General features: G+C 35.6%; 1 protein-coding gene across 1 annotated transcript in view; it reads left to right on the top strand.

The window, feature by feature from the left end:
• Nucleotides 1-2,482: 2,482 nt before the first annotated feature.
• Nucleotides 2,483-22,227, top strand: part of TMEM232 (transmembrane protein 232) — a 245,062-nt gene continuing 225,317 nt past the window's right edge. Inside the window, 1 exon segment of the mRNA XM_082377095.1 lies at nt 2,483-7,894. Within this exon segment, the coding sequence (XP_082233221.1) occupies nt 7,827-7,894 (68 nt within the window). The 5' untranslated portion in view covers nt 2,483-7,826.

The raw sequence follows: 22,227 nt of genomic DNA, 5'->3' as shown, positions 1-22,227 counted from the left end.
TTTTACTAGTGGGAAGAATCCTATCACATAAACATATCACAAATGTGTTTATCCATTCTCTTCCTGATGGATGTTTGAGGTGTTTCCAGTTTGAGACTCTTATGAATAATATTCCTATAAACATTCTTGTACATGTCTTTTTGTAACATTGTTTTCATTTCTTTTGGAATGAAATTTCTGGGTCAAAGGATAGGTATGTGATTAACTTTCTAAGGTGGAAATAGATTTCCAGAGTGGTTATGGCTTATTTTCACTCCTATCAGCAACGTATGAGAGTTCCATCGTTCTACACCTCACAAAACCTGGTACTGTCAGTTTTTTAAAAAAATTTAGCCGTTCTGTTTGAAGTGAAGCAGAATTTAATTGTGGGTCTAATTTGAATTTTCTTGAAGATTAGTGATTTTGAGCATACTGACTTTGTTGATTTTCTCTCTCAGATTTTGTTCTGATATCATTAATTTCTGTTCTTAAGAATTCGCTTCCACATTTGGGGAGTATATCTTGTGGTTATTTTTCCTATGTCTTTTGTTAGTTAATGAATTTTTAACCTTTCTTTGTTGTTAGAGATAAGTGTTTAACATTTCCTCTGAAGTGCCACTTTTGTTGCACTTCACAAGTATTTATATGTAACGTTTTTGTTATCATTTAGTTTTAAGTGTTTTTGAAATTCCATTTTTTTTGTTTTGATCCATAGGTGACTTAGAATTGTTTTTTATTTCCAATATATGGAGGGTTAATTTATCTTTTTATTACAATTTTCTAATTTAACTGTGTTTTGATATCAGGATTTATAATCTACTTATGTAGATTACCTACTCTTTGTAATTTAAGACTTGCTTTAGGCTAGAATTTTTAGATAATTGTACTTGTGTGCTTGGGGAAAATGATCTTCTCTAATGATTGAATGCAGAATTCTGTGTCCATCATATTAATTATACTATTTAAATCTTCTATACCTTTGCTGATTTTCTTTTTGTTGCCTACTGGACTTACAAATAGTTAAGGAAGCATAGCTCACACTACATTTTACTAATTTATTTTCTCAGAGCCACACTGACTAACTATCAGTACTTCTTTCTCTACCCATATACAACCAATTCCTAATAGCCTTTCATTTTCCCTTGTACATTAGCTCAGGGTTTTATCCCTTATAATTTCTTGGATTTCAAGGTTCCTTCTTAGTCCTACGAAGTTGCTTTTAAAGACAGGATCCAAAGCCTATGTTAATTGGTCATCTTTTCTGGAACTGAAACCCATATCACTAATTTTTCTATATTGTTTATTCATACATCTTTTTTAATTGAATATAATCTATATTTTGTATGTGCAGATTCTTAGATTTTTATGCAGGTATTTTTCAAGTAAATATACTGTTCCTCTTTTCCCATGTTTATGCCTCTTTTTTCCTTATATTTTTGTTGGCTAGGAATACCTATAAAATGTTGAAGAGTGGCAATAATAATGGATATTCTTGTGTTGTTCTTGGCTTTTTAGATAAAGCTTCTAAAGTTTTCTTGTTAATTATCATGATTCTTTTAGTTTTTCCTAGATACCTTTAATTAAATTGAGTAAAACTCCTAATCCTAACTTGTAGAGTTTTTATTTGTTTTTATAATTATGAGTGGAAACTGGATTTAATTGAATTATTCTTTGGCATCTATAAAAATATTTTCTTTTTTGCCTTAAATCCATCAATGTTATAGTCTACAACAATAGATTTTATAGTATTAAATTATCTTCACTCTTCTGAGACTAACCTTCCTCAGTTATAAAGACCTATTTTTTATTGGTATTGCTGGTTTTGGTTTCCTTAGGTTTCATTAAGAATTTTTGCAGCTATGTTAATAGGTAAGATTTCCCTATGAATTTATTTTCCCATACTGACCCAGATCGTGTAACCTTGGATGATCTAAAAATTTATTTCTTTTTGTATAAGATCTGATAATATTGTTGAAGCTCTAAAAAGGCATAAAAATAGTAACATTATGAAAAACCTTAGAAAGTTATTCTGGAGAGAAAGAATGAGCATAAGAGTAAAAGAAAATGACTAAATAATTGTATTAGCAGTTTTAAAGTAGTTTTTGTTCAAGTGTTCTGGTTATTCTTTTGGTGTTAATGTTAGATATTATGTCTTTTTTTTGGTTTATTAACATTTAGAGTAAATTTGATATATATCATATACTATATCTATATATAAATATGGTGGCCTTGTGATTTTTAGTTAAATGCTGAGAAAAATTGATTAAATCTATGTAATTGTGAACCAGTACTTTAAAATATTTTATTATAGGGAATTCCCTGGCGGTCCAGTGGTTAGGACTTGGTGCTTTCACCGCCAAGGGCCAGGGTTCAATCCCTGGTCGGGGAACTAAGATCCTGCAAACCTCATGGTGTGACCCAAAGGAAAAAAAAAAAAATGTGTGTATGTGTATGTATGTATGTATATATATATATGTATATATATATATATATATACATACATACATACACATACACACACACACACATATATATAATTATAAAAGCTTAAAATCATGCAGAAAATAAAAGTTGGGAGACTAGTAGATGAATCCCCATTTACTTTTAACCCAGATTTAAATATTATCAATTCTATCCATACTTTGTATTAATTACGTAATAATTTTGTCTAAAGTGTTTATTACTTAACACATTTATATGATTAGTTAGAAGAGTATTACACAAAGAACAAATAGTAATGAGTTGTACTCTCCACTTGGATAATAAGGACAGAAGACACTTTTATATTCATATTTATGTTTATATTTATATTATAGATGAGGAAACGGAGGCATCTGGAAGTTAAGTAATTTGCACAGTAACAGATGTAATCTGTGCTAGAAACAGAATTTAAAGTAAGCTGTTGATTCCTGCGCTTGCACACTTATCTATTACACCAGGCAGGAGTCTGATAGGGAGACTTCACAGAGGCAGGGAGACAAGCCAAGGGAGGAATGTCATAATAAATGAAAACGACATATATTTCTAGAAGGGATGGTAGACAGAGTCAGTAACTATAGAGGGATCAATGAGCTCAGTACTGAAAAACTCATAATTGAATTGTCCACCTGGAGATCATTGTCAGCCTTGGAAACATTTATCTCAGCATTGGGATAACAGAAACTAGATTCCAGACGTGTTTTGTGCACTGGAATAAATATAAGGGTAAATATCATTTAATATAAAAATAATGTCCGATGTTAAGTAAAAGGTAGAGCAAACTGTTTATTTGCCCACTTAATATGCAAGGTAAATATTCACTATCTATTTAAATTATTGAAAATCATCTCTGGAAGTTGGTAGAGAAAACATGTCACTGCAGACCATACTCTTTAGTGGAATGCTGTATATGCTAAGAAGAGCAAGAGAAGAGGCGGGTCTTAGAATAGTTGATGTCAAAAATGATGATTTTTAGAATTAATTTATTTATTTTTGGCTGCATTGGGTCTTTGTTGCTGCGCGCGGGCTTTCTCTAGTTGCGGTGCGTGGGCTTCTTATTGCTGTGGCTTCTCTCATTGCACAGCACAGGCTCTAGGCGTGCGGGCTTCAGTAGTTGTGGCTCGCGGGCTCGAGAGCTCTAGAGCGCAGGCTCAGTAGTTGTGGCACATGGGCTTAGTGGCTTCGCAGCATGTGGGATCTTCCCGGACCAGGGATCTAACCCGTGTCGCCTGCATTGGCAGGCGGATTCTCAACCACTGTGCCACCAGGGAAGTCCCTGATTTTTTTTTTAACATTGCTTTTCAGAATTTGAGGGAAGACTTTATTTAAAAAGATCAATTTTAAGATCTTTTGATCCAATCTTTAAGATCAGTTTTACTCACATAAGATTTTGTTCCCATTTCAATCCACAAACTCGGTCAGTACCCTGCATTTTTGGGTACCATAGAGAATAAAAGGATATTTAAATTGTAAAGATCTATTTAACTTATAAAAAAGCTCATTTTTACATTTATATCACATTTTGCTGATTCAGGAAAGATGATTATTTCTTGACAGTGATCTAAATGTGAACTAATCCAATTTAACAAGGCCATTTTAATCTCTTTACATTTAATTGTGATTTCCCAGCAGTATAAATGAAATGAGTTTTTGTATTTGACAGCATAAAACTAAAAATAATTTGGCCTCACTTTAGTTTTCTATTCCTGTTTTAAGGTGATCTGGGTGTTACTGGCTCTGGTCCTTGGACTCTTAAATCAATAGAAATTGATGAGGCTAGATGAAGAATTCAGGCAGCACAAGGGAGTGAAAACAAAAAGAGGCGCCCTTGCTCACTCTCCCAGAGGAGGGTGGGATGGTTCCTTAAGTGGGGTGAGGGTTAGGGGCGGATCAGTGGGTCAGGCTGGAGGGGTGGCTTAGGTCGTCTGCCCACCCCCTTGGTGGTGCTGTGTGCAGGGATCATGCACGGGTACCCTGCTTTTCCTCTTGGCACCTCAGAGATGACAGTTGATTTGTGGCCTTTTTGTGGCCTTTTTGTTCATAATTTGCCCCAACTGTGCATGCATGCAGTTATTTTTAGTCCCTTATAGTTTCTTTGTATTCTGTTGCTGGACATGTTTGTCCAGGTGCAAGCACTGCAGTGAAGGGTACCAGGTCCCACACTGTCTCATAGGGTTACTAAAGAGCCTGAGATAGGCAACTGTGTTTGTCTCTTTCTATACAATTCGGAAGTCAACATCACTACATATAACTGTCCTGGAGAGACATAAAAATGGTACAGATGATCTCCCCTGTAGGTTTTAATAAATGGTTCAAAAAACAATTTTATCAAATAGAGTATTAGAAGCTGAATGTTTTAGCTTGACTAATGATTAATATGTGTGACTCTGGTTATATTAATACAGTGCAAAAAAGCCCTGCTGCACATACAATAATAGTAACAATAACAATTCCTTGTTGATGACTTAAGGTTTTGGAAGGTACTGAGAATTTGAAGAATATTCTTATGGAAAGACTAAAACTTTTGTGAAAGTTGATAACATTTTTATGTTCTGTTTTTTGAGGTTTTTTTTGGCGGGGGGAGAAGGGAAGTCATTTTAAATCTTATTTTCTTGTTTAGTTACCTGACTGAGCGTTTAATTCCGACATCTCTATGGGAGACATTTCTGAAGACTTTGATCTTTTCTTTTCGGAAATTTGAGATTATTTGGTTACTGTTTCTTTTACTCTTAGCCAAAAGCAATCATAACTAATAAAATACATTAGGGAGTCTTATTATCTCTCTCATATATCACAGTACTATTCAAATAGTGGTTCATAAACTAGTGTTCGTTAGGCACTTTTACTCCCAAGGTAGGTACTCCTAAGATACGCCAGAAATTGAAAGTAAGCATGTCTTTTACAGCAATTTGACATTTTCTACCCATCCAGTCTGGGGAAGTCTCATCAACAGGGTGTTGTGGAACTTGCATGTTGAGCAGGTGGTGCGAATACCCACCACTTTTACCACAGATGTGAGGACTTTTTGGATAGTAGGTTCAGTGATCAAGGGAGAATTTCTAAAATAATTAGTCTCTAACTTTTGCAGTTTCAAAAAGTATGACTAATCATAGTCAGTCCTCTGAAATATATCAGGAGACAGCTAAAAGCTCTAGGTCAATATGCCTAACACAAGCACATAAAGACCCGTTTGCCTTCAATTCACTTTCTCATCAATTATTTTTCTCTGGGTGGCCTGTACTTTTTATTTTCTATTCATTTGGCATTAAATGTTTTAAATTTATCTAAGAGTATGTCTGACTGACGTTTGTATTTCTAAGCTCTATTTCTGAAATATGTAATGTTTTATGAGTGCTGGGGTTCCTTTGGTCGTCTTTTGCAGACTTTGTCTACCTAGTCTACTTAAACATCTATCTTCATAATTTTATATGATTCATAATGAATACTTATGTACTTATGTAATTTGTAACATTTATTACTAGATTTATCAAATTAACTGTTTCTACATCTTTATTCTGTGCTTACATGTATTTTATCATGAATTCATTAATAATTGTTTGCAGTTATTTTCCTAAGTGCCTTTTAAGATGGAAATATTCAATGTGATGTTAACTGTTTAAAGAAGAAACTCCTGAATATATCAATCCTACTTGAAAATAACTTGTATTTTATACTAAAGTTAGGCCAACTCTGAATGACATTCCTGTAATAGCTCAGTGCAGCTGCTGACTTAAAAATACATTTGCTTAAAGTCTCAAAAAAAAAATACATTTGCTCTATATTCTAATGGATATAGATTATAAGAAGCAGACCTTGCTGTAACCAACAGCAATAGATAATGACGTTTTATGTATATAATCCATTTTTTAAATTAATTTTTATTTATTTATTTATGGCTGTGTTGGGTCTTCGTTTCTGTGCGAGGGCTTTCTCTAGTTGCGGCAAGCGGGAGCCACTCTTCATCACGGTGCACGGGCTTCTCACTATTGCGGCCTCTCTTGTTGCGGAGCACAGGCTCCAGACGCGCAGGCTCAGTAGTTGTGGCTCACGGGCCCAGTTGCTCCGCGGCATGTAGGATCTTCCCAGACCAGGGCTCGAACCCGTGTCCCCTGCATTGGCAGGCGGATTCTCAACCACTGCGCCACCAGGGAAGCCCTATAATCCATTTTGCTGGATATTTTCCCATTGTCCCTCCAGATCTACCTTCCATCCTTCTCCACTTTGCCCTGAACCTTCTGGCTTCTAGTTTGGTTTAGCAAATGGGAAGCACAGGTAGATGACTGGAGTGGAGTACAGGACGGCTCCTTATTAGCAGGCAGCCTCAGATCGGTTGCATCTCTCCACCAAAGGCCAAAGATTTTTATTAAGCCCCACTCTCCTACAGCTCTTCTTTCTGGGTCTCTGTTCCCCTTAGTCCGAGAGTAGTGACAGTTCACCCTCTTCTTGCCTACCCCTGAGGATGGCACCATCTTGGGTTTTTTTAAACTATGTATTTTTTCTTGAATAACTGCCCACATCTTTGGAAAGACTCTTTATTCAGTTACCCCATTTGAGGGTGCTGTCTCCTGCCAGAACCTTGACTCATCAGTTTTAAAAATTAGCTATCTTAAAAAATGAAATGCAAAATAATTCAACGTAAGTCTGACTATCCAATTACTTCATTACGTGTTTGACTACTCTGCTAAACACGGGTAGTATGTCCTTCTTTTGGTCATACACTCATAAATGTGCTCAGATATGCTTCAAGGGGGAAATAAATCTGGATGTGAGAGCAAGCAGAGGAAACGTAATCTAAATGGCAAAAAACAGACATGAAAAGAACTTTATAAGTAACTTTAAAAAAACCAGAAAGCATGGTAATCTAATGATTATCACAGGCACTTAGATAAAGCTTCCCGTTTGCCAGGTTCTTTTCTAACCAATCTACATACATTGAGCTATTTATTTCTTCCCACAACTCTATAAAGAGGTACTATTCCCATTGTACAAGCGAGGAGACAGTCACAGTTAAGTAAATCAGTTAGTCTGGTTGTATTCTCTTAACTACTATGCTATGCTGTTTTTTCAGTGGTTTTGCTGATAAAACTGTTAAGTATAATAAAGACTGAATATTATATGAAAGGATAAGTTTATAATGGTAACACCATAGAAATAACATGGACTTTCAGTTCAAAGTTGGGTTTGACTCCTAGGTCTGACAGTTTAAATTCTTCCTTAATATAATTTTGCCTTCAAGCTTGATTTTTCTTGTTGCCACCCTTTTCCCCATAAATCATGAATTTGTGTGACGTGCATTATTTGGTACTGTGAGTGCATTTGTATTCTAATATAAAATTTAAAATTTCTCTTTAGGTTTATGATCTGTGAACATGCCTGCTAACAAATCATCTGTAATTAATAAATATGGAGTAGTATCTTCCTCTTATGAAAAATCAAAGTAAGTTTGAAAAAAATTTCATATTGTTAAAGTAGTAGACCCATATATATTGTAGAACTTAGAAGGTTACAGAAAATTGAACAGTTAAAAAATAATCACTCATAGTTCGATATCTAAGAATAAAAATGTTAAGGTTTACTGTTTACTATTTTATAAATAAATAGCTTTGTAATGATTTTTTGTAATGATTATTTGTAAAAATCATATGTTTATAAAATTTTGAATTCTACACTTTTTAAACTAAGCATTTTTTCTATAATCAGTGTTTTTTTTTTTAAATTACTTAATTAATTTTTGGCTGTGTTGGGTCTTCGTAGCTGTGCACGGGCTTTCCCTAGTTGCGGCGAGCGGGAGCTACTCTTCGTTGCCGTGTGCGAGCATCTCTTGCAGTGGCTTCTCTTGTTGTGGATCACGGGCTCTAGGAGCGCAGTCTTCAGTAGTTGTGGTGCATGGGCTTAGTTGTTCCAAGGCATGTGGGATCTTCCCAGACCAGGGCTCAAACCTGTGTCCCCTGCATTGGCAGGCAGACTCTCAACCACTGCGCCACCAGGGAAGTCCCTATAATCAGTCTTTTAATTTGCCATAATAATCCATGAAATGCATAAGAGAAAGTATTCAATAACTACTGAATTGTGAAGCATCTTAGTTATTTCTAAGTGCTTGTCTATTTCAAATTAAACCACGATAGAATATTTTTCTGCATTTCATATTATTTCCTTGGGATAAAGTTTCTGAAATGAAGTTACTAGATCAAAGTTTGTTGATAATTTAAAAATTGTGATTTTAAGAAATTTTTACAAACTTAAAGAACATGATAGAATACATAATAAAACTTATGTGTTGACATATTGTTATGTTTGATTCAAATATTTTTCTTTAATAAAGAATAGATGAGCAGATAAACTTGAAGCTCTTTGAACACATGTCCTTCCAATTATAATAGTTGTGGCATATATTATTTCCATTCATTTTTGTACTTTAACATACAAGAATGTAAAATTGCATTTTCCTCGGCTTCCCTGGTGGTGCAGTGGTTAAGAATCCACCTACCAATGCAGGTGACGTGGGTTTGAGCCCTGGTCCGGGAAGATCCCACATGCCACAGAGCAACTAAGCCCGTGCGCCACAACTACTGAACCTGCTCTCTAGAGCCTGCAAGCCACAACTACTGAAGCCCGCGCGCCTAGAGCCCATGATCCACAACAAAAGAAGCCACCGCAATGAGAAGCCTGCACACCGCAACGAAGAGTAGCCCCTGCTCGCTGCAACTAGAGAAAGCCTGCACGCAGCAATGAAGACCCAACGCAGCCAAAAAATAATAATAATAACTAAAAAAAAAACCATTGTATTTTCCAGTCCATTTCCTAAAGTACATAACTAGGAATGGAATTGTTGGATATACCATTTAGTAAACAGAACTTATTAATTCTGTCTAATGATTAGTCATTTTTGTATTTTGGTTATAAAATCTGTCTCTACCACAAGATCATGTAGATATTGTTATACATTATTTTAAAAAAAATCTTACTGTTTTATCTTTAATACATATGGAAATGATTTTTGTTAGTGGTGTTAAGCGCAGGTCCAGTTTCCCTTTTTTTAATGTACATACCAGCTTGATCAGCACCATGTACCAAAAAGAACATCCTTCTTCACTATTTCTCTAGTACAATGATTATGTAAATCAAGTGTCCACATATAGTGGGTATGTTTCTGGGCTCTCTTTTCTGTTTCACTGGCCTCTTTGTCCATTTTTAATATTAATACCACACTGCTTTAATGACTGTCACTTAGTGATAACATTTAATAGTCAACATGATAGATTTTTCCAAATTTCTTCTTCTTCAGTGATATCCTGCATATTGTATTTAAAAATTAAAAAAAAATTTATTGAGGTGTAATTGATTACAATATTAGTTTCAGGTGTAGAACATAGTGATTCAAAATTTTTAGAAATTATACTGCTTTTATAGTTATTATATTTATATTCCCTGTGCTGTACAATATATCCTGGTAGCTTATTTATTTTATACATAGTAGTTTGTGTGTCTTAATCCCCTACCTCTATCTTGCCCCTACCTCCTTTCTTCTCCCCACTAGTAATCTCTAGTTTGTTCTCTATATCTGTGAGTCTGTTTCTGTTTTGTTACATTTATATGTTTGTTTTATTTTTTATCCTCCAAATATAAGTGATAACATACAGTATTTGTCTTTCTCTGACTTATTTCACTAAGCATAATAACCTCCAGGTTCATCCATGTTGCAAACAGCAATGTTTCATTAATTTTTATGGCTGAGTAGTATTCCATTATATGTATATACCACATATTCTTTATCCATTCATCTATTGATGAACACTTAAGTTGCTTTCATATCTTGGTTGTTGTAAATGCTGCCAGTGAACATTGAGGTGAATGTATCTTTTCAAATTAGTGTTTTCGGGGAATTCCCTGGTGGTCCAGTGGTTAGGACTCTGCGCTTTCACTGCCAAGGGTGCGCTTCCGTCCCTGGTTGGGGAACTAAGATCCCACAAGTGCGTGGGGTGGCTAAAAATAACAAAAACAAAAGAAAAACCAAACAATGCCAGAACAAGTCAGTGTTTTCATTTTCTTTAGATGTATACCCGGTAGTGGAATTGCTGGATCATGTGGTAGTTCTTCTTTTAGTTTTTTGAGGAACTTCCACATTGTTTTTCACAGTGGCTGCACCAATTTACATTCCTACCAACATTGTACAAGAGTTCCCTTTTCTCCACATCCTCGCCAACATTTGTTATTTGTGGTCTTTTTGATGATAGACATTCTGACAAGTGTGAGGTGATACCTCATTGTAGTTTTGATCCCCATTTCTCTGATTAGGGATATTGAGCATCTTTTCATGTGCCTGTTGGCCATCTGTGTGTCTTCTTTGGAAAAATGTCTATTCAGGTCTTCTGCACATTTTTTAATCAAGATGTTTGTGTTTTTTTGATATTGAGTTATATGAGCTGTTTATGTACTTTGGATATTAACCCTTTATCAGTCATATCATTTGCAAATATTTTCTCCCATTCAGTAGGTTGTCGTTTCTTTTTGTTGATTGTTTCCTTTGTTGGGCAAAAGCTTTTAAGTTTAATTAGGTTCCATTTGTTTATTTTTACTTTTGTTTCCTTTGCCTTAGGAGAAATATCCAAAAAAATATTGCAACAATTTATGTTAAAGAGTTTTCTGCCTATGTTTTCTTCTAGGAGTTTTACGGTTTCCACTCTTACATTTAGGTCTTTAATCCATTTTGAGTTAATTTTGTTTATGGTGTGAGAAAATGTTTAATTTCATTCTTTTACATGTGGCTGTCCAGTTTTCCCAGCACCACTTATTAAAGAGACTGTCTTTTCCCCATTGCGTAGTGTTGTCTCCTTTGTCATAGATTAGTTGGCCATAAGTGCATGGGATTATTCCTGGGTTCTCTATTCTTTTCTGTTGATGTGTGTCTCTGTTTTTGTGCCAATACCATGCTATTCTGATTACTGTAGCTTTGAAGTTTTGACTGAAGTCAGGCAGTGTGACACCTCCAGCTCTATTCTTTCTCAAGATTGTTTTGGCTTTTCAGGGTCTCTCGTGTTTCCATACAAATTTTAAAATTATTTGTTCTAATATTGTGAAAAATGCCATTGGTATTTTGATATGGATTGCATTGAATCTGTAGATTGCCTTGGGTATTTTGGTCATTTTCACAATATTAATTCTTCTAATCCATAAACACAGTGTATCTTTCTATCTGTGTCATCTTTAATTTCTTTCATCAGTGTCTTAGTTTTCCCAGTACAGGTCTTTTACCTTCTTAGTTAGATGTAAATTTTTATAGAGGTACTATCTTTTCTTAGATTTATTCCTATGTATTTGGTATTTGTGATCCTGCTGTAAGTTTTATGCACATATTTTAAAAAATATGTCTTCTCTAGCTGCTGCCGGAAGAAAGACAATTGATTTTTGTGTATTAATTTTACATATAGAAATACTGCTAAATTCTCTCATTAATTCTAAACATGTTTATCTCAGTCTCAATTTAAAAAGAATAATCTAAACATTTCATGATTAAGCATGATCTTTTTTCAAACCTTATCTGACACTTAAATTGTATTTTGTGATTTTTGGTTTTTTTCTTAAATCTCATTAGACTTCATTACTACTTTAAGCAGTTAATTTTCCTTTATATTTTATTTATTGTTCATCACTTTCCTTGCGTTTCATTCTTTGTTACTTCTTAGATCTGGTTTTTCTTTTGCCAGATGTACAACTTTTTTTTTGGCCACACTGCGCAGCATGTGGGGATCCTAGTTCCCCAACCAGGGATCGAACCTGTGCCCCCTGCAGTGGAAGCATGGAGTCTTAACCACTGGACTGCCAGGGAAGCCCCCGATGTACAACTTTTTGAACTTAGTGAGATTTCGTTGTTGAGAAAAATCTCAGTTTTTGTTAGTCTGAATATACCTTTATTTTATTCTTATTTTTGGAAGAAATTTAAAACTGAACATGGAATTGTCTTTGGTCTGTTATAACTTTTATTGTTTTTTCCCCCCAACACATTGATGATATCGTTCCACTACCAGTTTCCATTAGTACTGTTGGGAAGTTAGCTGAAATTTTGATGCTATTTCTTTAAAGTTTAATCTGTTTGCCCCAACTTTGGGTGCTTTAAAAAATTTCTTATTCTCTTGTATTCTGCAATTTTACTATGATGTGTTAAAATGTGATTTAAAAAAAATTATTCTACTTGGATTCCTTGCACCTTCTGTGTCTATGGACTGTGTCTCTCTTTTATCATTTCTGAAAAAATATCAGATATTGTTCCTTTCGATATTACCTTGACAACCCATTCTCTTTTCTCTTTTTCTGAGGCTCTTGATTGAATGTATATTAGACCATCCCATTTTATATTTCATATCTTTTATTCTTTTGTCTCCATTTTCTATATTTTCATCTCTTTCTACTGTATTTTGAATAACTTATTCTGATATGTGCTCTGTTTTCCCATGACTAACTCTCTGTTACCAATTTATACATTGAATTTAAAAAACTATATCTTACATTTCTAGCAATGCATTTATTTTTCTTCAAATCTTCTATGTAGACTTATAGTTTCTGGTTGCCTGTACATACTTTTGAGCATATTGTGGAAATAAGTATGATGGTTTTATGATTTGTGTTGATCCAATGAATGGGGTATAAATCTATGTTGAGACTAATCTTCTCAGATATATATATATATATATATATGTGTATTTTTTTTTTTCTTTCTCTTTCCTTCTCTGTTGAGCAGCCAGGCGGCCTTTTCTACAGCTCCCTGAGGTTGGGAGAAGGGATAGCGATTAGTTCTGATTGCTCTTACCTCGGATATTTAGTCAATGTGGAGGGAGTCTCCTATAACTTTTCCCCACCTTGAAAATCCTGGATTTTTTTTTCTTACTGTGCAGTCATTTAGAAAACACACTTTGTTTTGTATCAGTGACCTCTTGTATCAAGGTAAACCAGATTTTGCCCCTGGCATCAGCTGTTTGAGATGAAGCGGAGATCTTGATATCTTCCATGAAAAGACATTACGTTTGGTTTTTTTATGTGTTGCCTGAATTGTCATAGACCTCGTACTGTATTTGCTTCACTTATTCCTCCTAGAAACAAGAGCTTTGCAGGCTTAGTGTGGGTTCTATTGGAGATGCATGTAGGGCTCCATGTAAATCCTTCAAGTGAGGTACTGAAGTCCACCCATTTCTGGACCAAAGGTTATTTTATATCTTTCTCACAGAAGCTGCTCTTGAGGGTTTTTTGTGTGTTTTTTTTAATATCTGGAGACTGTAAGCTTCCTGAAATGTCAAAACCTGAAATTTTTCCTTTTTATTAATGTTTTTGACTTTTATATTTAGTAAAATGTGCTCTACAAATGTGCTCTAAATATTTAAAATATTATATATTTATAGTATATATGTATATAATAGTATTGATTTTGATATGTATACATTTATAATACCATATAGCTCTATAGTGTGGGCTCTAAATTTGTGCTGTCAGAAGCAGGAAGAAACTTTTCTACACTCATTTATATTCTGGTCGTTTGTTTATTTGATCTGTGATCTGTAGTCTTTGTTTTTCATTTATCTGAATTACTATAATCTTTTAAGTGAAATTCTAATGGTTGAGACCTTGTAATTAGGTCTGTTAATTTTAACCTAGAACATCTGTACTTGTACCATTTGGGTTGGCTACAAATGATTTAGCCAAAAATATGGTAATTTAGGAGCTGGGAGGCCATAAAGACCATGAACACATTCAGTATATATTGCAGTGTAATTTCCTTTCGGATGAATTGCCCCAAATGCGATATCAGCAGCTACTTATGAGATTATCTGTATAAAGTATATAGGATCTTGCAAGATCTTAGAAACCACAGTCCTCTTATACTTGGGCGTACACCACTGTCTCGGCTCAAATCTCTAGATGGCAGGATATGAGAAGAGGATTAAGATTTTAATACTAGATTTGTGGTATACAAATTCAATTCAGTGAAGCTGAAAAAAAAAAAAAAGGAAAATGAGGCAAAAAGGCTCGATGTATTACCACCCTGATCACTAAATCACAACTTGCCTTAAAGAGACACAGCAGAGCCTTGTCTATACTTGACATTTGGAATTTATCAAGACAGATTTCAAGAAAAAAAATCTCAAAATGGACCATAAAATGGAGACTCAAGGAGGGGTATTGATCTCCTCTGCTCCCTCCTGTCCAGCATTTTCCTTGGTCAAGATTCACCCCAGAGGTGCTAACTCATCCATACTTCCAAGTTGTGTCACCCAGACCTTGCTACTCCAAATGTGGAAGGGGAGGGGCAGCTCAGTGTTTGGGGGCATGAAGGTTATGCAGGCGTCAAGTCACTCTGAGACTCTGCACAATGTCCATGTTCAGTACAGCCACTAATCATGAAGACCTTCATTTGGGGGGAATGTTTTCAGACATCAGATTTTTCTTATCCCTAAACTTAACTCAGCGTCAGTTATTCATAGCTTAATCTAGGGGAAAAAGTAGAGTCATTGCCCAAGAGTCCTATAATAGTTATTCAGTCTTTAGTCTTCCATTGTCCTGGGAAACATGTTTTCCTACAATTATCCTTTTATGTTTTAAAAACTCTTTAGATCTGGGATGTTTTCAAGTCTGTTTCTCACCATGCTGCACCCGCAACACATTCACCAAAGCACTAAACTTTTCATTAGCCATGGAAGGAAGCACATCATATCCCAAATGTTGTCTGTTACCCCCTTTATCCTCATAGAAAGCTGATGTTGTCAGGATCACAAAAAAGTGATGCGCTAATGAAATGAGTCTGTCCTCCATGGCCTACCATTTGCTTCAAAAAGGATATCATTGAAAGTTAGTCCCGTAGAGCACCAATGACGATGATCTGAGGAACTACCAGTCAGTACTTAATGAGTGGCAATTTGTGCCAGTATTTCAGTCTATTTATGATAAACTATGATCACCAATGCAAAGATTGCTAATTGTCCCTCCTCCCATACCATTTTCTCCTTCTTTTGTATTAATAGAAGTTGTATTTGGACACATGAGCAACCATTAAAGAATACAGTTCTCAGCTTCTGTTGCTTCTAGATGTGGTCGTGGGTATAATCCTGGCCAATGATGTATTAGCAGAAGTGATATGTACCACTGGCATTTTGTGCCCTTTTAAAAGGAGTAGTATGTTTTCCTGTTCCTCTCCGTGTGTCTTCCTTTTAGTTGGAATGAGGATGTGATTGCAGCATCTGGAGCAGATATCTTAGGCCAAGAAATGAAAGTTGTATGTTGAGAATAGCAGAGGAACCAGGTATAAAAAGTCAGATACCAATATCCTGGAGCTGCCATATCAAGCCTGGATTGCTTATCTTGGTCTGCCGCATGAAAGAGAAATGAAGGTCTCTCTTGATTAATTTATCATAATCTTGCCCTTTTAATAGCAGTTAAACTGGTTTCCTCACCCTTGAAATAAATGTTTCTGGGTGTTTTTTGAGGTGAATTTTCTAGAACGAAGCCTCCAAGCAGTGCTCCATAGCTTTGGTTATCACATCAGCTTTATTCTATTGCCAGATGACTCATTTACTATGCAACTGAATTAGAATTAATTTGTCTTTAAGCCTTGATCTAGTTGGATGAGTAGGGAAGGGTTGGCTATAATGGCCTACATCCTAGGGGATTGTTCCAAAACATAGTGAAAGGATGATCATTCCCTTGCTCATGTACAGTACTGAAATTATTGTTGTTGTTCTTAATATTCCTCCACTGACCCCGCTGTGTTCACTCAGACTTGCTGACCCCACTCTCTAACATCTCTATCTCCACCTGAGCCAGCTGATTCTTAGGGTTCTCTGGAAGACACCCAAGTTACAGAAGGAGAACAAGTGTTGCCAGGTTCTACTCCATTTCCTTCTTGGAGATATTGCTACCCTTACAATTTTGGTGAGCTCTTCCCCAAGAAGGAGTGTCCTTGATTTCATCAAACCATTCTTTGTGGCATTAGAGGAAGATGAACCCATTTTCAAAAGGAAATTCACCTGCATGGTTTAAGAGGAATCTATCAGAGTCATTGATTTTTACTTTTTTTTGGCTAATGGGAGAAGAGACAAAGTTTGAAATTCTTCTCTAAGCAAAAGAATGCAGGCAGAGGTTATCTGTCTTTAGTAGTTAAATATGTCAACTTGGGTACTGTTACCCATGCCAGCCAACCAATCCTTTCTGGTATTAATAATTATATTTAAAAAGAGATGACATTAAACTTTAGAAGTCTAGATGTTTCTTACAGACAACCTTGAAAGAACCATTGACTGTTAAATGCAGAATAGAATGGTTACAAATAGAAGAACATTCATTTAGAAAAGGGACTAGGTTTTTATTCTTGTAAATATTTTTTAGCCTTCAGTTTCTTCCAAATGGTTTTCTGTTCAAAATTCAGTCTGTATTAACAGCCCCCTTGCCCCTTATCTGTTTAGAGTTCTCTTTATTCGTAACTACCAAGAAAGAGGGTTTGCGTTTTCAGGGCTTAAGACAGTATTCCATTTGCTAAGACTGAATCAAAATTTAAGATCTAAAGAAAAACAAGGACCTAATAAAAGAATATATCAAACCATAGATATGATGTTTTCAGAAATGAATCTGAGTGGCAATTTCTGGCCTCATACCGTAAAGCCTGTTGAATATCCACAATGTGAAAATGCTGTAATCAATTACACAGGTATCAGGAACGACGAAATATATTTTCAGTGTCTGACTTCAAAAACCCATACCCAAGATCAGTGCATCATGGATGATAAATTTAGGGGAGGGATTTATAGAGTAAATTTATATATATGGCCATTATCACCAACTCTTTTTTTTTTTTTTTTGGCTGCACTGAGTGGCATGCGTGATCTTAGTTCCCCCACCAGGGATTGAACCCATGTCCCCTGCAGTGGATGTGCAGAGCCCTAACCACTGGACTTCCAGGAAACTCCCACCAACTCTTTATTTATGCCTTTCAGATTAATAAATCTGTTCCTGAATTCCTTACACATTCAGTTGTATCATATATATACCTGAAAGGGCTAGACCATTCTTTAAGTGTGCTGGTACTTCTGGTTTTTAGGAAGTACCAGCCAAGTTAGTTGTTTTCAAAATTTCTATCTGTTTCAGTTCCATGTTTTCACCTTCCCATAATACCAAACTTACCAAAGGTATAGCCAGATTAATTTTTTAATTCATCTATTTATTAGCACTATCAAATCTGGATTCTGTTTTTATTTATCTAGTAAAACTACTCTCTTAATGATCTCTACTGACTTCCTAAACATTAACTCTAATGATATTTTCATTGTCCTTAGTCTTTATCTCTGCAAGATGTACATTTTTTTAAATTTATATTTATTTTTGGCTGTGTTGGGTCTTCGTTTCTGTGCGAGGGCTTTCTCCAGTTGCGGCAAGCGGGGGCCACTCTTCATCGTGGTGCGCGGGCTTCTCACCATCGCGGCCTCTCTTGTTGCGGAGCACAGGCTCCAGATGCGCAGGCTCACTAGTTGTGGCTCACGGGCTCAGTCGCTCCGCGGCATGTGGGAATCTTCCCAGACCAGGGCTCGAACCTGTGTCCCCTGCATTGGCAGGCAGATTCTTAACCACTGCGCCACCAGGGAAGCACCAAGACGTACATTTTTGATCATGGTCTGCATCTTCAATCTATTCTTGCTTGGTATCTCAGTCTAGGATTTTTTGTTTGCATGGAACAGGCACACATTCAGCTTAACTGAAGCAAAAGAAAAATGTAATGGAAGGACGTAGGGCTGTCTTGTGGAACCTGAGAGTGGAAGGTATAGCCAGGTCTCATTTATTCACTCAGTGTCTCTAAGAGACAATGGAGATAAAATGATCAACAGGTATAGTCTGTATCTATACTAGACTACAAACTCTGGCTGTACATCAGTAAATCATCCAACAAACATGGATCAGGGCTACGATGGTGAACATATCGCTATAAAACTACATACCCATAAAGAAGAGGCATATAACATTAACTAGTAGTACGTGACAGTTGTATTGCATAATACATGCTGAAAGACCATCATCTGTAAATCACGCTTATAAATTAATAAGTAAAATATTCTCTATTTTTCCAACAGCCAACAAATAGAGCAATCCCTACCTATGCAGTACCCTTATTATCTAGTTAAATGGTTCCAAAATATATGGAATAAACAATGAGCACGTTCTATATTCATTAAGTGGGATCAGACACAATGTTGTTGAGAAAAAATTGCAAAGGAAAAGCAAACAAGATATAATGCAGACAAAGGCATATCATGAAAAACATGAGAGAATACTAACATATCTTTTCCTAAAGCTCTGTGCTTTGGGGTATTTTGTTGTCTTGAACAACATTTCAACAAAAGCCACCTCTTGACTCTACATAAACTATCAGCTCTGACATCAACTAATTAGAAGTATTAGCTAATTATTTAAAATCCCTGAAGAGAGGATTGGATTGGCCTAGAGTGAGCCAGATGTCTATTGTGACCCTATCAGCTATATGGCCAGGGTAGGGGAGGATGGAGCCAAATGGTGCTAATGTAGAAGTTAGACCCACTGGCCCAGCAGGGACTATGAGTGATGAACAATTCTCAGAGAAAGAGCTTACACCCCAAATTGTACAAATATTTGAATTCCATTGTAGTATTTCCCTGAATCGCCTATCGTATTTACCATTCTTTTCCTCTTGCCTCCTACCTGTAGGATTTGTCCAAAGATCTCCCTTGATTCTTTTTTCTCAGTACTCTTCCTCTTGAAATTTCATAGCTTTGAGTATGTAGGTGAATCTTAAGTCTTTATTTCCAGATCTTATCCACTTCTTAATGTCTGCCTCACAAATTCACTTGGATTATAGATCTCTCCACTTGGTTGTCTCACAGGTAAATCACAGTCAGTACATCCAGAATGGCACAGATCATCTGCCCAGATTTTTCCATCTAATTGTCTTGATGCCAACTCTCTACTACTAATCATGTTGGCTCAAAACCATAAGATTATCTCTATGTCCACCCTCACAATTTCTTTTCTCACATCCTGGTAGTCATCGAGCCCTATTGATTTAGCTTCCAACTAATCTCTCACATTCATTTACTTTTCATCATTATTATTGCCCAAACTGTAGTTCAGACCATTATTACTTCTTACCTAAATTGTTCAAATAATTGTCCAACTGTTTACCAGTAGTCACTCCTCACTCCAAACCATTCAACATCAGATTTTAAGTTTAGTCATCCTGAAGCACAGCTGTAATTTCATCACTCTTCTGCTGAATAATTCTCTTATTTATCAAATGAAACTCAAAAGTTTATGTGTAATATAGAATTGGTGCCCACTGCAACTAAGAGAATCTAAAATAACAATGATACTTAAAAATAGTTTATTTCTCTGAATATAGTCAGTCCAGAGCTGGTATGGTGATCCAGGATTTAGATTCCTTTTAACTAGCTGGTCTGCTGCACATGACTTACTCTGAAGGGCATTTCATGTTATATCATGGCTGCTGAAACTCCAGACATCACAGTTGTGCTTCATGCAGCAGAATAGAGGAAGGACAGAAGAAGGGTTTATACACTTTTCCAGGAGACTTCCCAGAACTATCTGAATTTTACTTATGTTTTATTGGCTGAAACCTTAGACATATGTGCATACCTAACTGCAAGAAAGAATCTTTTAGTAAGAAAGGGAGGAGAATAGATTTTGATGTAGGTAGCTGTAAGTCTACCACAGACTACCATTCAGTGCCATTTGTATGTGTCTAAACCTAACATTTGCATCTTCATTTCCTATCTTGATTTTAAGCATTCTGTCTCTCTATGCTACATTAAGACTGTTCTTTTTTTTTTTTCTTTGTTTCTACTTGTGTTAGGGTAAATTTGAAGCGACTATAAAAAGAGGTCTCTAATTTCAGAGGCTTAAGTAAGATAGAAGTGTATTTATCTGACATATGAATCCAGTGGGTCTAGGCTGACAGGATAGCTCTGCTTCTGGGGTCAGTGAGAAACTCACAACCCTCATTATCTCATAGTTGTACTGATCTGCCTAATCAAAGCCAATTCAGCACCATTTTTGTGTTCCAGTCAACTGGAAGGAAAAAAAGGTTTTATTCTAGGGAAAGTGGCCTGTCTTTAAGTTAAAGGTGACCTGAAATTTGCATATATTGTATCTCCTCACAACCTGCCAGAAAGACTGGGAAATATAGGCACTAGCTGCGTGATCATGTGACCAGGAAGAAACAGAGAAAAGATTTTGAAAGGATAACTGCCATTCTGTCACATTCTAGTTCCTGTCTTCATATCAAGGTACAGCTCAAGTGGCACTTCTGCAAAGAAGCTTTTTTTGAATCTTTAACCAAAAACAGTAATTCTTATAACTGATAGTTATCCAGTGCTGAATCTATGTAAGGAACTAGACGGTGTGTTCCAGTTCATTGTTTTTCAAAATTCTGCAAATTTTGTCCTCATTTCCACAGATGGAAAATTATAGCTCACACAGATTAAATGATTAAGCAAAGATTATAGCATCAGGAAGTGTTGGAATCATGACCTTCTGAACTCCCCACAGGATTTTATTTCCTTTTTTTTTTTTCTTCAGTTTGTCACCTTTATATTACATCATTTGTGATTTGTCTCACTTCCCTCCTAGAATGTGAATTTACTGAGGCCAGGCCTGATTCCTCTCTTAGCCCTCATTATATCTAGCGAAATATCTTGTATGTGGGAGGCTTTCATTAAATGTTTATTGAACAAATGAATTGTCAGCTAAAAAAGTTCTGAATTCACAGATAACATAGAGTCATTTGGATTGATATCCGTGCAGTCAGAAGACTTTAGTATATTTCCCTTATATGAAATTGGCATGATGACCTTAATTCATTACCTTTCCACAGGACTGCACTTATACACTTACAGTAGATTACATTTATCTTTGTGAAATCCTTTGATAGTTTGAAGAAATTAGAATGTGTGAAGTTAAGATATATTTTCCTTTCAAATGCCTATATTTACTTTTTCAAGTTTCCTTTTGCTTCTTATCATGGGTTGTGTTTATCATTAAATAACCATTAATTTGTATAACCCCTATTGTGATGGGCAAGAAATAGTTTAAAAAGCTGTATTTATTTCCTGTTAAATATTTATTGACATGAGCTGAGGGAGTCCAATTAAGGTACTCAATCTCTGTACAGGAAGCTGGAAAGCATTAGCTTTCCATATTTTAAATGATTCACTACAGGCCTCAACCATACTGGAAGATAATTGACAAAACTAAAATTATTTATAAAATATATTCGAAGCATAGAAATTATATTAGATATTATTTTTACCCTGAGGCTTTACTCTGCTTTAAAAATAAAATGATACAAATGCATTTTTCTCAGAACCTATATAAAAGCTGAGATAAAATAACTAATTTTAGAAAATACATTTTTAGTTTGTATTTGAAACCCTTGGATATAGTGTGTGTAGTGTGTGTATTTGTGTGTGTGTGTGTGTGTGTGTGTGGCTGTGTCTTTGTGTGTTTGGAGGGGTTTCTGTGGTCGGTGGTAGGGAAATCTGCTTAAACGAGATGGTTTTAATTTGAGTTTCACTATTTATGATGTTAATCAGTGTTTCACATAGTTATTGGCCACACGGATTTCTTCTTTTGTCAATTACCTGTTTAAGCCTCTTCTCTATGTTTCTATTGTTTGGGAGTTCTTCATATATTCTGGTTATATTATGGGTATGAGTCCTTTATCAGTTACATGTGTTGAAAATATGTTCTTCC

The sequence above is a fragment of the Balaenoptera borealis genome (genome assembly GCF_965194805.1).
Source record: "Balaenoptera borealis genome assembly, chromosome: 2".
Lineage (NCBI taxonomy): Eukaryota > Metazoa > Chordata > Mammalia > Artiodactyla > Balaenopteridae > Balaenoptera > Balaenoptera borealis.
This window is presented reverse-complemented; position numbering and strand designations above follow the sequence as displayed.